Raw genomic sequence first — 15,769 nt, forward strand, 5'->3', positions numbered from 1 at the left:
TCTGGGAACCTTTGACAGTGTGTCTAAGTAAAGAACATGATATTGGAATTTAACCACAGGAAAAAACCTTCAAGATGCCAGACTGCTGAAGTTATAATTAAGAGACTCTAACCTTCCGTTTAAGGGGTTAGAATTAATGGTGTTCTTATTAGTTTGATGGGAAGTCTGTTTCTGCCATATTTCACGACCTAAATCATAAAATACTCCCAGAGAACTGTTTCTGAGAAAGGAGGGTTTATTTGTACATTTCATGCAGGCAAAATATGGGAAAGTGTGCTTTCAGAATCAAAAGACTGTTTGTAATCTGTCATGACAGGCTAATTAGTAATGTAGCGGTGTAGTTTGATGAAGCATTTACTGCTCAAGCAGTTCTGAAGTGTGATTTAGATGTTATCTCAAGAGTAGAATCTGTGACTCTGGACTTAATGTAGTGCAAACCTGATGTCAAGCATTGTAAACTTAATCTATGTTGCAAGAAGAGAACTGGAAGAACTTTTCCTGTAAGCTTATTAGTTTTAAAGTTTTATAAACTGCAGTAAATACAAGTTCTGCTATGAGTTGTCATAAAATCACACATGACACTGAGAGCAGATGTTTACAAAACAATGGGGGGTTTTTGCATGATTTTTCTTCCACATGCTCAGCAAGAGATGAAGGCACTTCTTGCATTTGCTTGGGATGTCAGTCTAGTTATAAATGTAGCTGGTCTAATGGTTTGAGGGCACCACAGGAATGGGAAGAAAGGGAAGACTGAGGCTTACTACTTATAGTAATAGGAAATTAAACAGGTAATTCAGTAATGTAGTAGAACTGTCAACCTGATGCGACTTGCAATGATTTTTACCATGTTCTATTAACTATAGCAGTTACTGACCATTTTATACTAGGAAGTCTTTACATATTTAATAATATGCATGAATTACATATGATTGTAGGTAAGTAGGGATGTTAGGGTACCACAGTGTATAGTTTGATATATTAGAATGGAAGAAATGCTATGACCGTGATTCCCATGCTGCAATTTATTTTAATAAAATACTCTTGCTATTTAAACTCATTGTTCTTCAGATATATCCCCTTGGTTAGTCAATATCTTCAAAAACATCAATTTACATGTCTCTTTGAGCTCAGCTTTTCTCTATTTAGGCCAGGTTTGACGAAAGGAAGGAGAGAAAATTGTTGCAGATGAGATTCTTGACCCCAGATAAAGATGGAAACCGCAGACTGTGAGTTAACTTCTGGCTGCAAAGGAAGAAAAATTCCAAGAATTGGTTCAGCTTGTCATGAGGCTGGCACTTTTTTGCCTGAGTTGGCCTACTGCTTTTCTCAGCATTGTTTTAAGGACATTAACTGTGAGCTAACAGGGAGGCTGAGTCGAAAATGCGTGGAAAGGGAGCTATAGCCACCTCCCTTTTCAGTTACTTACAAATGTTTGTGAAAAGCAAGAACTTCTCACTAAAGATACCTTTGGTGTGTGTTCTCAGTGAAAAATGGCAATGCTGACAGGGTAAAAATGAGTGGAATACCCCTTCTGTGTAACAGCCAGCAAGAAAATGTTTTTCAGTATCCCTTTCTGAAAATGAGTCACTATATTTTGAGTTCAACTGGGCAATTTGAAGCCAACATAGTATGTTCCATAGGCAAAGGAGATTTTGTAGACTATACTTTCCTGGTAATTCTTTTTCTTTCTTTCTTTCTTTCTTCCTAGGGAAGAGCTGTCATTTTAAGTCCTTCCCCTCATTTCAGCTGTGACAGTGTGCTTTATAATACAAAAATTCAGAAGAATCGAAGTAGTTCTCCAACATGTAAAATCTGTTCCTGTAGCTGATAAAAATAACACTGTATATTTGATGTGAAAAGTTAAGTCTCTTGCTGATCTTCCTTCGGAAACGCTGCTTCTCCTGTGGCTTGGTTTGTGGTGCTCTGCAAATAGGTCCTGGTGCCATTTATGAGTATAGCATGACTGTGATGCACCTTGTTTACAGACTAATCATCATTGTTCTCATTTGTCTCTAATATGCTCACCTTCCTACTCTGTTGTAATATTTCTAGGTGAAAGGTAATTTGAGTTACATGGATTTGTTAGAGCTTGCCATAAGATTTCTGAACTTCTTCTAAATTATTTTTGCCCAGCTTGTCTTACTGTTGTTTTCAGTATTGCCTTACCAGATCTTGAATCCTTCTGTCTTCATTCTGCTCAGCTTACTGAGTTGGGCGATGTCTGTCTTGGCTGGGCTGCCTCATGCTCAGGGACATCCTACATGTTCTTCTGAAGGAATGAGCTGAGGTGGCCTCACATCAGCTCAGTCACCTTGTCTTGCCTTGCCTTGGGGTCAGCTAGCAGCGCTTTCATAGGACATTTTCTATACGTGGTCCCATAAAGACTTATTATGAATATTGTAAATGGGGATACAGTTAAACTAAAGAGGTTGGTTAATAGCTTTACTGAAGTTAATGGTTCAAGAGGGAATTCTAGTTTCTTTCTATGGTGGCATTATGTGTGAACGTATTCTTCTATGCAGTTCTGAGCGTGCTAGTGAAAGGCAGTGATTAACATTCAAGCAATGTTTTTTTTGTAGAATGGGCCAACAAATGCGTTTGCTCATTTTATTTGACAGATAAAAAGAACAAAATTACTCTTTAACTTCAGTTATGTGGCATGGTATGTAATCAGAATTTCTTGGCGAAATGCTACAAAAAGAAAAATTTGCGATCAATTTCAGTCTTTCAGGACTATTTAAACTATATTGAAGAGATGAAGTAGGTACATTTAGGTTTTTACAGTGCTTTGGAATGTTAGTATTTTCATTTATATAGAAAGGGGAAAAGTTATTTATTTAGCTTTAGGAAGAAAGCAAGACTTTCAGTGGGAGGGGGGAGAGAAGACTGAGGTGAGTGTTAAATATTTTGTTAATTCTGTGGTGTTTACATTGATATAATGGATTTTTGAGTATTTTTTTAGTCATGATGGAAACTAGTTGTAATTCTAGTCTGAGTGAAGATTTAGCTGTTCTTTTGAAGACTTTCTGTAGCCATTCTTTTATTTGTAACTTCAGTTACTGAGAACTTGAGTATTTCATTGTAGAGATGTACAACTGGGACAATGGAATTCCGTCAATGAAACCTTAATTTAGTAGAATATTCTCATATTAACTGCTTCAAATCAGGTACAGTTTAAGTGATGGTTTTGGGGATGTTTGATCTGTTTTTGTTATTTCTTGAAATTCTAGGTAGTTTTAACATCCTTGAGACTTTGTAGTAGAAAAATAGCTCAGTTTTAAGATTAGATTTTGTTTGTTTGTTTGTTTGTTTTAAATAAACTTCAGTAAAATCTAAAGCTGAGGAGGCTCAAGCTTGCTAAGACTTCCCCCTAAAAATGTCATTACCAGTGAGTAGTCATTAAGTTTTCTACATTAAGAAATGCATCGTGATATTCACTGCATTATCTGAATATCGATGGGAGTGTTTACTCTTGCAAAATTTTAATAAAGCAGTAAAATGGTGTTGTTAAGATGCTGAACTAAGGCAGAGAAATCAAGTGGCTAACACATATTCACATGGGAAATCTGCAGCAATATTTATATTTCTCTTACCAGCACCTAAACAGTCAACCTCTAAGTTGGGCAGTGGCTTTTTTCAGCATGTATTACAGTTCTTCTGTCTAATAGTGCTTCCTAAATCTGGTGATAAATTTCATTTAGGACAATTATGAATTTTTAGGAAATGATTCTTTTTTCTTCGGAGAAAAGTTTCCTCCTTCTGTCCTGAAATGATCGGCTGCAGTTGTTTTATATGTAACAGGGAACTTCAAATAGAATCACAGTGCAAATATTTTTACTTTGATTGTAATTTCTAAATAATGCAGAAAACCAGAAGAGAAGTCAGAATTTTATTGATGCTCCATCCTTGTGACACTTACCCTTTACATATTTATAAACATTAATGAGGTCATCCCCCAGTCTCCTCTTCTCCGAGCTAGAGAGACTTTCCATGTCTGTCTTTGTGGAATTAATAATAATAAAATAATTTTAAATAACTCCTAGTAAAATAAAGGCAGAAGTAGGAAAAATAACAGTTGTAAAATTTAATAACTACTAATTACAATCTAAGGTGATGTAAGATTTTATAGTCTTGCACTGGTTAAAGTTGCTATGTTAATTTATAGGCCTTACTTGTGCTAAGAAAACAATGCCTCAAATTTGAGTGATACAGCTTTATGGGAGAGGGCTTTCTCACGAAGCTAGAAATGAAGTTCCATCACGTGTGCCTCTGTGTCACACAGTCCTGTTTTCTGTTGTGTTTGACATAGCATTAATAAGTTTTAAAGAACACTGATTTCATGAAGGAGCCAGCATTGTCTTTAAAAGTTGCTTTAATAAAGTCTGAAACGTTACCTGCTCTTGGCTTATCATTCACTGAGTTGAATTAGATTTTGTAGTGGTGATGAGGTGGAGGAATAGAGTCTGAAGTAAACATTAGTATTGCTATGGTAGTATTAATTTCAATCAGAGATGGAAGATGAAGCACATTTCTAGTCTGAGTTATCTTCTATCTCCTGTGCTAACCCATCCTAAGACTTCAAATACAAATGTCTGTTTTTTCCCTCCCTGTCAGAGTCCATTTTGGTAACAAGACAGAGTCTGACAGTGACATGTCAGCTGTACCTGAAGGCTGGTAGGGTGCCAGCTGTTAGTCGAGGTAAACAAATACTGAATGCATATAAGATGTTTTTGGCTGTGAATGTGTGCCTCATGTTAGAAGAGAGACCATTCATGCATTTGTAAGTGATAATAATATAAATAATTTAACTTAAGTAGCTCTAACTCACAATTTTATCTGCAAAACACTGATGCAATGTAGGAATTTTGTCAAAGTGTCTTTGTTGCTCCTGTTCCCAGAGTGGTGAAAGGTGATAGTCACTCGCTAATGCTCTGACAGAGATAGTGGCCTTTTTGTGGACAGTCAGTGTCAGCTTGTGTACTGCTAACATTCACAGTATGCCCTTAACTGTTAACTGCCCTTGTTTGAGACAGAATTTAACTACAACTCTTGAAGCATTTTTTTTTTTTTCCTCACATCTTACAATTAATTCTATTATCCAAGGGAATTACTGGATGCTTATTACCACAGAAGACAAAGTACACAATAAAATTGGGTTTCAGACTGAAATTTAGTAAGAAATTATCTAGTGTTTGTTGGTGGAGGAAATATCCTGACTAACAAGGGGGAAGGTGTTGCAAGCAAATGGCAGCTTTTGTACAGGTTTAAGTACAACTTCCAAAAAAGAATGTAGCCATAATAGAAAACTCGTAAATGTACTTGTGGATAAATTTGCAAAATACTCTTACTGAGAATTAAAATGAAGGTTGTAATCGGTGTGGTTCATACCAATCAGGGATTTCATCAATCACGGTCTTATTTGTAGTGTTGGCCAAACTATTTAAATTAGCAGAAAATACAGTTTTTTGTTATTTTTAAACCTTAAGCACACATTATTTTACTTTTTTGTTTTTTGAAGACATAACCAATTGCCATGTCATTTCTCTCTGACATTGTGAGGAAAGAAGGATCAATTGTTGCCAAGAGCACAGACAACTATCTGTTCTGTAGAATGATGGAAAAGGTCAAAGTTTCAGTTCCATGGGATTTCTCAGCTCTGGCTGCTGAAGGAGGTGGTGACTGCAGGATGGTGTTTGGTGTGAGAGAGCGGTGAGAGTTTGCGAGGAAGCACGTGGGCTCTGAGCCTGGGGGGAACCAGGGTCTCTGGAGAGCACCACTCAGCCACACTGTGACTGGAGCTGGTCCAGCGCCAGCAGAACTGGCAATGAACTGAAACAGTGGAGCCCTGGAACTAAACTGCCTCCATGCGGTCTGTTTCATGTGTCTCTGGACTGTGCTTGGCAGCTGCTTTTAGTTTTGGGCATGTCATGTAGGCAACACTTTCAGCTCAGGTACAACTCCACTTAGGCTCCGTGTTTCATAAAAGCAATGCTGGTGCCTCAGACTTGAGCCTGGCTTTGGAAGAAGCACAGCCACTGTACTCATGGACTGGGATTACAGAAAACTGGCTTGGCCCATGATGGCTCTATGCAAGGCAGGTGTCTTACACTTGTGGCGCAAGTATTCTGCCTACAGATGACTGAGGTCTGGCTATATTAATAAATAACAATCAATAAAGGTGTAATGCATGGTTCTCCTATGGGTTTTTCCTTGCCTTCCCCCTGCTCTCCCATCTCATTTTTCTTTATTTGTAAGGTGTCTCTAACTAAAGAACAAAAATTCTGGAGCAGTGAAACAATGTTAGTTGATACAAGCAGAGTACAGTCTCGTTACTCTGTTCTCATATTTTGGCATTTTTAGTTGGCATGCTGAGTGGATTCTGCCATTATGGTGTTCCTCTCAATTTTTGCTTCACAGTTGACATGGTTCATTTATGAACAAGATTTAAAAATTAAGAATTTATCTGATTCTTAGCGATACTAGTCCTAAGCATAATTTAGAACAATAGTAGTCTGAAAGAAAAATGGATTGGTTGATCAGCTGGTGTATCTTAGTGCTAGATGTTAACGTGGTGTCTACCCAGAATTTTTCATATTTTTGTTGATTATGACCATTTTTTGTAATCAAACAAGTTTTCTGAATCAGTTTAGAAAGAAGAAGCAGTGCTCTTTTACTTTATCTTAGAGAATGTGTATAAATCTACCTAACTTCCATTTAGAATTTCTCTATACTGCTTTGCTGTTTTCCTTGCATTGGGCAGTACAACTGATGTGTTATCGTTGTAGTTGTGTATAGAACTGTTTTAATTTTCCTCAGAAATGCTTTGAGAATACATAACCATAGAGCTTTGCTTTTCTGCATTTTTATTCTGAATCAAGAAACTAATTAAATGCAACCTGACAAATTTGTAGGACTAGCTCATTCATAAAGACAAGCTATCAACTTTGGGATGAATAATTCGTAGTAACTTTTGGAGATTAGATGTTTTGCTTTGTCTTTCTCTTCAGTCTTGCAAGTGCTGATATGGATAATGAATCTTTCCTGACAGATAAGTTTTTATAAGGAGTCTTTGGTTACTTTCCTAACACTAAGTGTTCTGAGACATTCCCTGAGGGATGGTACTCATTGCTGAGGCATATTTTATGTTTTGTAGATTAGGAGGTGAATATTAGATGAAGCAGAGATAGAAAACAAAATTTGTGTACTGTTCTGTGCCCCTTCTTCTGTTAGGTGAATAATGGAAACTGCTTGTGCATTCCCTTGTGCTCTCCCATCCTGATTTGCTCTACCCATGTTTAGATAATCTTCCATTCATCTGCAGTGTCAGGCTCAGTTTCCTTTAACATTTTTATTTATTGTTATCCTCTGTGTACCTAAGCTTTTCTGGGGGAGAAATAGGGAGGGAGTCTCTGTTTTTCTCTCTGAAGTGGAATCTATTTCTTCTCCATCTGCCCTCTCCATTGTCTCACTCGTCTGCTGAGACTCTTCTTGTCCTGTTCAAAAGATTTGGAAGACAGAGTCTCAATGGCTTCTATGAGATCAGCTTTGGTTTAGCAGCCTGGAATATATCATCCAAAGCAGAGATGAGAATGGGGAGATAAAAGTTGAGTGATTGTTGATGAGTTGTTTTATCCTCCTTTTTGAGTTGTAATACATAAAAAGGAAATGCAAGACACAGCAGTTCAGTGTCTGAGGAAGTGGTAAATGCAGTTATGTCTGACCCTGCAAACAGCGAACTAATGCTTTGGGTATTCATATCCTATTAAACTTTATAGTTCCAAATGGAAAAAACAATCTGCTGGTAGCTATACTACTTTTGTCATATTCTGGTTATATCTTTATTACATGGGAAAACAAGCCCTATATATGTGTATATATATATATATATATATATATATATTTGTTTATGAGTTCAAATTCATGGCCACAAGTGAACATTCAGAAATTAAAAATAATTTGGTATAACAAATTTAATATAAGTATTAAATGTAGGGATTTGTCGTGTATTTAGCAATGTACGAAGAGATAATACTGCAAAATCTTTGACTTTTGTTTCTTTTAAATTTGTATATTGATTTACTTATATTTTGTTCATCAGAGAAAGCAACCAGTGAGATGAACACTGCAGAGGACTGGGGCCTCATCTTAGACATCTGTGATAAAGTTGGACAGTCACGCACAGGGTAAGTGACTTTAGAATTTTTCTCCTCAAACTTTTAAAACTTAGTTATTTCAGTCTCATACTCAGATGAGAGGAATAAATTTTTGTTACCTTATATAGACATTTGAAACAGCTCAATTTAACTTAGATGTATTACAAGTAAAAGGATTTTCTACTCAGACGTTTTGCAGTTCTTCTTATGGAGATACTAACTGATCCACACTGGTGAGACCCTACCTGGAGTCCTGCATCCAACTCAGCACAGGGAAAACATGGAATATGTTGGAGAGGGGCCAGAGGAGGCCACCAAGATGATCAGAGGGATAGAACATCTCTCTTATGAGGACAGGCTGAGGGAGTTGCGGCTGTTCAGCCTGGGAGGAGAAGGCTCCGAGGAGACCTTATTGCAGCCTTTCAGTACTTAAAGGGGGCCTATAAGAAAGATGGAGACAGACGTTTTAGAATGGTGTGTTGTGACAGGACAAGGGGTCATGGTTTTAAATGAGAAGAGGGGAGATTCAGGCTAGATGTGAGGAAGAAATCTTTACAATGAACATGGTAAAACACTGGCCCAGGTTGCCCAGAGAGGTGGTCGATGCCCCATCCCTGGAGACATTCAAGGCCGGGCTGGATGGGGCTCTGAGCAACCTGATCTGGTTGAAGATGTCCCTGCTCATGGCAGGGGATTGGACTAGATGAGCTTTGAAGGTCCCTTCCAACCCAAACTATTCTGTGATTCTATGTTTTTATTCAGTGTAGTATTAGACTTTGGAAATCTCTTAAACACATCTTCTCCAAGCTTTCCCTCTAAGAATTCGAGTAAGCAATAGCCGCAAAAAGAGAGCTGTGCTATTGCTGCTGTTTAGTGAAAGGCATTTCTGAGAATCACTTGGATTGCCTTGTAAGACTGGAGGAGAACTTATAAATATCACAGTGTATTGAAACTCTTATGCTTTTGTGCGTGACTGTGGTTAACAGCATTTCCACAGGCAAGGTTTAGTCTCACAGGAACTTAGCCTGAACAGTGCTCAAATGTATGTAGCTGCAAGAAACAGCTGCTTGGGAGTACAGGCAAAGCTCGAGATCTTCTGATAATGTGAGGCTAAATTTCTCTGGGACAGCTGGAATTTCTGTTATGAGTTGTGGTTTTTGTTTGCTTGGGCTTTTTGTGGGTGGTGTTTTTTAATTAATTAACAAAACAAACAAACAAAAAACAAACAAAAGGAAAACAAACAAACAAAAAAACCCCAATGGTTTCTTTCTGGCTATGACTTCAACCTTTGTAATATTTATCCTGCTTCTAATAGGCTGCCAGCTGACTTGTTGCTTAAATTCAGATTCTGTTAAAACTTGCTGATGGCGAGCTTTCTTTGTTTTGATGGATTATGTCATGCCATAGAAAGGTAAAGCAAGACAGAGTTCCCCATTCTGAAGTTTAAATGAGATATGTTATGCTGTTTGAAATTCTCCTCTCTTGATTTAAATTTCTGTGGCAAGGATGCCAGTCTTCCTACCTGGGATCTGCTGTAATCTTTTAACCAGTCTATTACCATTCTTGGCAGAAGCTTAGGTTATAAAATCTCTGTTTTATGGGTTTTCTTTGTACCAGTCTGTAAGCTCCATTGCGTACCTGCAGCATTTGAGATGTAAATTGTCTTACAGGTGAAGCCACAATAGACTGGAAGGACTGTTCTTCCTTTTTGTCCCACAGTCTTACATGACACATTGTCTCATTTAGGTCTGTCAACAACTTGTTTGCTTCCAGAGTAATTGGTGGAAAGCTGTTATGCTACAAAGCTGCTACGTTTTCTAAGATAAATTAGGCACAGTTCAGTAACAAAATTGCTACTCTTAATTTTTACATTGCAGTACCTTCATTACAGACAATTGCCAGTAGGTAAATATTTTCCTTCTTCCCTTAATCCAACCAACTAAACCAGGTTTTAGCAAATTAGAATTCTTCTGAATCTCTTAGACTATTTTCTTTATTTTTGGTGACTTAAAAATCTAATTGATTTAGAGTTGATGCCAGAATTTTAATAGAAAACACTGGAAAGACAGTAAATTCAGTAGTGTTTTAAATAATATGCCTTTATTTACAGTAACATATAAAAAGTATTGCCATATATAGTGTGGAATGAACTTGATAATTTCTTCATGTTTCACATACTGGGTTCTTAAGATGATCTAAAATTTGTCTAAGACAATCCACACTTTTTAAAAATCTCTGAACTTGCTTTAGAAACTTCTACAGCTCAGCAGTTGCATATTGCATTGTTTGCATTTCACTTTTGGGGAATATTGCTAGTTCAGTGAGCAAGTTGTCTTTTCAACATGGAAACATGATTAAAACAAACTTTTACCATTAGAAGCAATCTTTTTTTTTTTTTTTTTTCTGCTTTTATGCAACACTGTTGAAAACTTGTTTAATACTTTTATCATATTTAACTGGCATTTTAAATCATCTGACTACAGGAAAAGTATAGACTTTTGCATGGTGTTGGTTTTCTGTAAGGAAAATGTTTACAAAACTGCATGTATTGCTTATTAGCACTGAGTAAAATAATATTCTAAAATTTGAATGATTCATTAAGCAGAATGAAAGGTAAAATTAAAGGCCACTTATGGTAGAGTTTAGCATGAAGTGCTTCCCCTTCCCTCAGTCAGTTCAGTGCCGACTACTCCCTGAGTGAAATTCTGTTTGCATTTGGCTTTGAGATGGTTGTACCTTTTGTATTAATGAGACATATTATGTTTGAAACTATCACAACTTTTTCGCCAGAAAAGTTACTTAATAAAAAGGATACCTGAAAAAAAATGAAGGTAGCAACTGGGAGAATACACCAATGGTTGCGAAAATCGAAATGTTCATTGCAGGACTTTCTAGTGGGCGTGGGGGTGGGTGTTGAACAATTATCATTGAGAAATGGTTGGTCTATATTGCTGCTTTGCCTAACTTTGTCCTGGTTCCTTATGCATTAATCACTGCCTCAGTGAGTCAGTCTTCTGGTTAGCTGATTTGTCTTGGGTTGCTTTTGTGCCTGTTCATACAAGAAGGAATAGTAAAACCACTTACTCGATAGTCTTCCATAGTACTTATGTTTTTTTTCCCCTCAAGTTACCCAATCTCAGTAGCATTTTGTGTAGTCATTGCATTGTATGTCTCACAGGCTGACCAGGAAGCTCTGACTTAACTTGGTTCTAAAGGAGCTGGCAGGAAAACCAAATCACATGTGTAGTCTTGAGCCCCACAGTTAGTTACTCTAAACTGTAAATAAGCAATAAACTCCTGAAAATACCTGAAATGTTTTGTGCACAGTAGTACTTTAGATTCCAATTGCTGTTAATTTTGTCTTTGTTAAATAAAAATATAATCAAAGACATGATTTTTTACTCTCTAAAACTGATATTTATTGTGAATATTTTCTGGGTATAATAGTGTATAATAGAGTAGCTTCTATTGTATCGTGCCCTTTTTTCCCCTTACTGTTTTTTTGTTCCTACTCACTGTGCTGCCTCTGAAACATTGATTGTAGAATCACTGGAGCGCAACTAGGGCCCAATATTTGTATAGGTCTAGAGAGAAGCCTAATAAATAGATAGAATACTGTTCTGGTGGGGTGCGTGCCTTCCCTTCTCATAATTTACATACTAAACTCTATGCTGAATTAATGTGAAGTAAAAATAAGGATTACAATTCTGCCTAGAATAGGGATTCTTAGTCTGTAGGACTAAACATTGGTAAGCCTGGAGGGGTTTTTGATATAGGTGTAATCAAAATATTTTTTTTAAACATTTGAGCATGTTAAAACCTTAGCAGTCATTTCTGTTATATATATGAGCAAATATTTTTGTTGTTCTTTTTTTTTTTAAGGCATTTTAATGAATTTCTGAGGCGTTTCTTGTGGTGTGTGTTTTGTTGTTGTTTTTTTTTTAACCCTTTCTTGTTACTTTTTAACTTTTAAATAAGATTTTGAATTCCTTAATAAAAACATCTTATGTTAATGGTCCTGTTTCTGAACTGCTGAACTCTTGATCTCACACCCTACCTTTATAAATACTGACTTATCAGTTAATGGATATGTATTTTTCTGTGCTTGTGTTTATATCACATTGGTAGTCCTACTCATAAATTAATGATTAAAACCCCAGTTATTTCTGAAAATTTTAGCTTTTTTTTTTTTTTTAATTAAAGTGATCCTATGAGAAGTCTTGGATAATTAATAGATAAAAGGCAGAGCTTGCCTTATAGCCTTCGTCCGTAGTAATTAGTTATATGAAGGTATACACTGAGTGATATGCAGTCTTGCTGTGTAACAGCATTTTCTATAATTAGTACTACTAAATATGAGGTGGACATTTCTGTAAAATGTAGACACTGCCAAATATAGTATAGCCAAGCAGTGGTGTAACTTATACCCAAGTTTCATGTTAGTTCTTGGATATCAGTTCAATAGGAAAATAATTTTGCTTCCCAGAAAAAAGGTTACTATAAATACTACAGAAAGGCGTAAAATCTCTTAGTTTAATTTACCTTCTCTTTCCTCTTCCCCTGTTTACCCTCTTTCAGGGTTTAGGGCTGTTCAACAGATAGTGCTTGTACACCTATGATAATTTCTACCCAGGCTCGCTTGGCCTTCCCCTACCTTTAAAGACAGAACAAAATAACAGGAAGTCACACAGATTTTAATATGGCACACTGTGTCTGAAACTCCCATTCAAATTATTTCTTAAATTCCCTATTTACATTATTTCTAACTACCACAACATAGATAAGACTTAAATTCTGTATTTAATTGTTTTGAAACTGGTGTAGAATGTCTAACAGTTTTTCTTAGCACTTATTGGTTCATTGCGTATCTTCTTTATAAATGTTATTCTGTAGATTTAAAGAAACGCTGTGGAATGTAGTGGTGGTAGCCTAAAAAAAAAAGTAGCAAAATCTGTTGGTAATCAGTATGTAAGCAAATGTTCTTATATATGTATGTGAAATACAGAGGACTAGGTGAATGGACTACAGACAATTACAGTTCTCTAATTGTAAGGGGGTTTATGCATTTTTTGAGTATTTACAGTAATTCTTTCTAACTTCTGAAAGGTTTTGATGACTAAGAAAGCTAGCAATCCTACAGGTGGAAGTGGCTTCAACCATTCACCCATTAGTGTTGTTCGTTCATTTTACTAAATAACTTACTGGTGATGTTCAGGAGAGCTTGCTGTCCCTTAGTGGTGTCATGTATTGTTGTGTGTGCAATAGGAAGTGTTCATTCCATTGCATTTTTTAAATCTGTCTTGTGCTTTTTAGGCCTAAGGACTGTCTGCGTTCTATTATGAAGAGAGTGAATCATAAAGATCCCCATGTTGCTATGCAAGCCTTAACAGTAGGTTCTTTTTAATGTAGTGCTTTTACTTCCTGAAAACTTCCACTGCAAAAAATCTTCGCCAAGTTTTAATCTTTCTTTCTTTAGCTTCTAGGAGCATGTGTATCAAACTGTGGTAAAATCTTTCATTTAGAAGTCTGTTCAAGAGATTTTGCCAGTGAAGTAAGCAATGTGTTGAATAAGGTAATGTATTGCATTGATTTATACAATTTGTAGAAAAATTATATCAGACAGAGAATTGGGGTAATCTGAAAGTGGAATGGAATCTACTTTTGGAAGACTGGAAATGTGTGTGCGTGGGGAAGGATACAAGATTACTGGGAAGACTGTGGTTGTGAGAAAGAACTTCCTGAATGCCACTTCACACTACAATTATTTATGTATTCTGTTTGGGGAAAGGCGGGGTGTGGTGTGTTAATTTATAAATATACAAAATCATTTTCACCTTAAATAACAGCAATGAAACACTAAATACAGACATGGTGAAAGAGAGATAAAACAGGGCTTTCATCGAAGCATGTTTTACTTTATTTTGTGCCTAGTACATATGGTACTAGTACAAACACAATGCTGATATACTGTTTTCCTTTTCTAATAAAGATATCCCTTAGTGCTACACTTGACTTGAAAATAAAATGTCTGTATAGTTCATATCAACAGTAATGTGAAATTATTTGAAATTAAGGAATTAAGAACCGATTCCTACATTATTAGCTAGTTTCTACTCTTCTTGCAGGGTCATCCAAAAGTTTGTGAAAAGCTGAAAGCCCTTATGGTGGAATGGACTGATGAATTCAAGAATGATCCACAGCTTAGTTTAATATCTGCTATGATAAAAAATCTTAAGGAGCAAGGAGTTACTTTCCCAGCTATTGGTTCACAGGTATGTTACGTTTTGTGGTTGTTCTTAAAGGGTATCACAAATTCTTGGTTTCCTCAGTTCTGTATTTTATAGTTTGTGGTCTTGAATTCTATAATGTGTTTGGCAAACAAAATGAAATCTCTCATCTTAATATAACATTCCATCAGTGCAATGCTCTGATTTACTTCAGATTTTTATATTACAAATAAATACAAATCAAAATGGTCAACTTAATGCATTGTCATTTTTTATTTTGTTTTTGCATCTTGCACTTTTGACTAGGCCGCTGAACAGGCAAAGGCAAGTCCAGCTCTGGTTGCCAAAGATCCTGGTACAGTCGCCAACAAAAAGGAAGAGGAAGATTTAGCTAAAGGTGAGTATATTTACTTGCTGACCTGATGAACGTGTTTGTAAATATAAAATAAAGCAGGAACAAATATTTTGCTTCCTTCCTCTTGTGTGATTAGTATATTTATGGATTATGGTTATGATTTCTATTCCTTTCTTTTTGTACCCTTCCTGAAGGGTTAGATATTAAAACTTTTCTATGGGTAAACAGTATGAAAAATTCCTCATTTTTAATCTTGCCAAACTGAAACAACACAGTAAAAAAATCTGCAAAATCTCATGTCAAGGACACGGTCCACTGTAGAAATGTTTGATACTAGTTCTGCACTTGGATTTTTCCCTCTCCCTGGGGCAAGTGAAGCACATACATTTGCAAATCAAACATTTGATGGAAGGGGGAAATAAGGATTATATATAATATAAGTTATATGCAAAGTATTTTGCATACACTACTTTAAGCTTTTATTCTTTTGAATACTGCTTCTGTAGTATTCTTTAAGGCTTTGATTGCTGTAAGTGTAAGTGGCTGTTAACGTCTCAGTGCCATACCATTAAACAAAACTAGGATGGTTTCTTTTGATTTACTGTTGTACTAAGGTATATTTAAAGATCATTTAATGATCTTATACCAGACATGTGAAGAGTTATTCTTAGAATGGTTTGATCTGTGTGGTCTAGGTACTGTTTTATTGAGGGCAAACTTTGGTGATGTAAAGCCCTTGTACGTAGGATGCCTTTGGGCTTAAAATTGTAGCAATGACTGTTCACTAGGAGTTAAGTTCTTGTGCTAGTAGTTGGTGGATGTTTGCAGTTTCTCATCTTTGACAGAATTTGTTTTTGTTCAACTATTATCTAATATAGGACTGATTTACTTAAATCATTGTCAGCCCATCTGCATATGTTACTAATGGTTTCTTCAACAGTCGAACCAACAAAGTTGACTTTTAAAGGGGTCTGTGTCTCAAAGGTTTCATATTCTGCATGGGTTCTCTAATACTTGTTCTCTTGGATTTTGTG

At 36.2% G+C, this 15,769-nt stretch overlaps 1 protein-coding gene across 1 annotated transcript in view; it reads left to right on the forward strand.

Moving 5' to 3' along the window:
- The window catches only part of STAM (signal transducing adaptor molecule), a 31,894-nt gene that overhangs the window by 2,876 nt on the left and 13,249 nt on the right, over window positions 1–15,769 (forward strand). Inside the window, exons 2-6 of the mRNA XM_080339688.1 lie at window positions 8,099–8,183; window positions 13,467–13,542; window positions 13,630–13,725; window positions 14,279–14,425; window positions 14,687–14,777. Of these exons, the coding sequence (XP_080195814.1) occupies window positions 8,099–8,183; window positions 13,467–13,542; window positions 13,630–13,725; window positions 14,279–14,425; window positions 14,687–14,777 (495 nt within the window). The remainder of the gene's footprint in view (window positions 1–8,098; window positions 8,184–13,466; window positions 13,543–13,629; window positions 13,726–14,278; window positions 14,426–14,686; window positions 14,778–15,769) is intronic.

This window comes from Nesoenas mayeri, assembly GCF_963082525.1.
Source record: "Nesoenas mayeri genome assembly, chromosome: 2".
Classification (NCBI taxonomy): Eukaryota; Metazoa; Chordata; class Aves; order Columbiformes; family Columbidae; genus Nesoenas; species Nesoenas mayeri.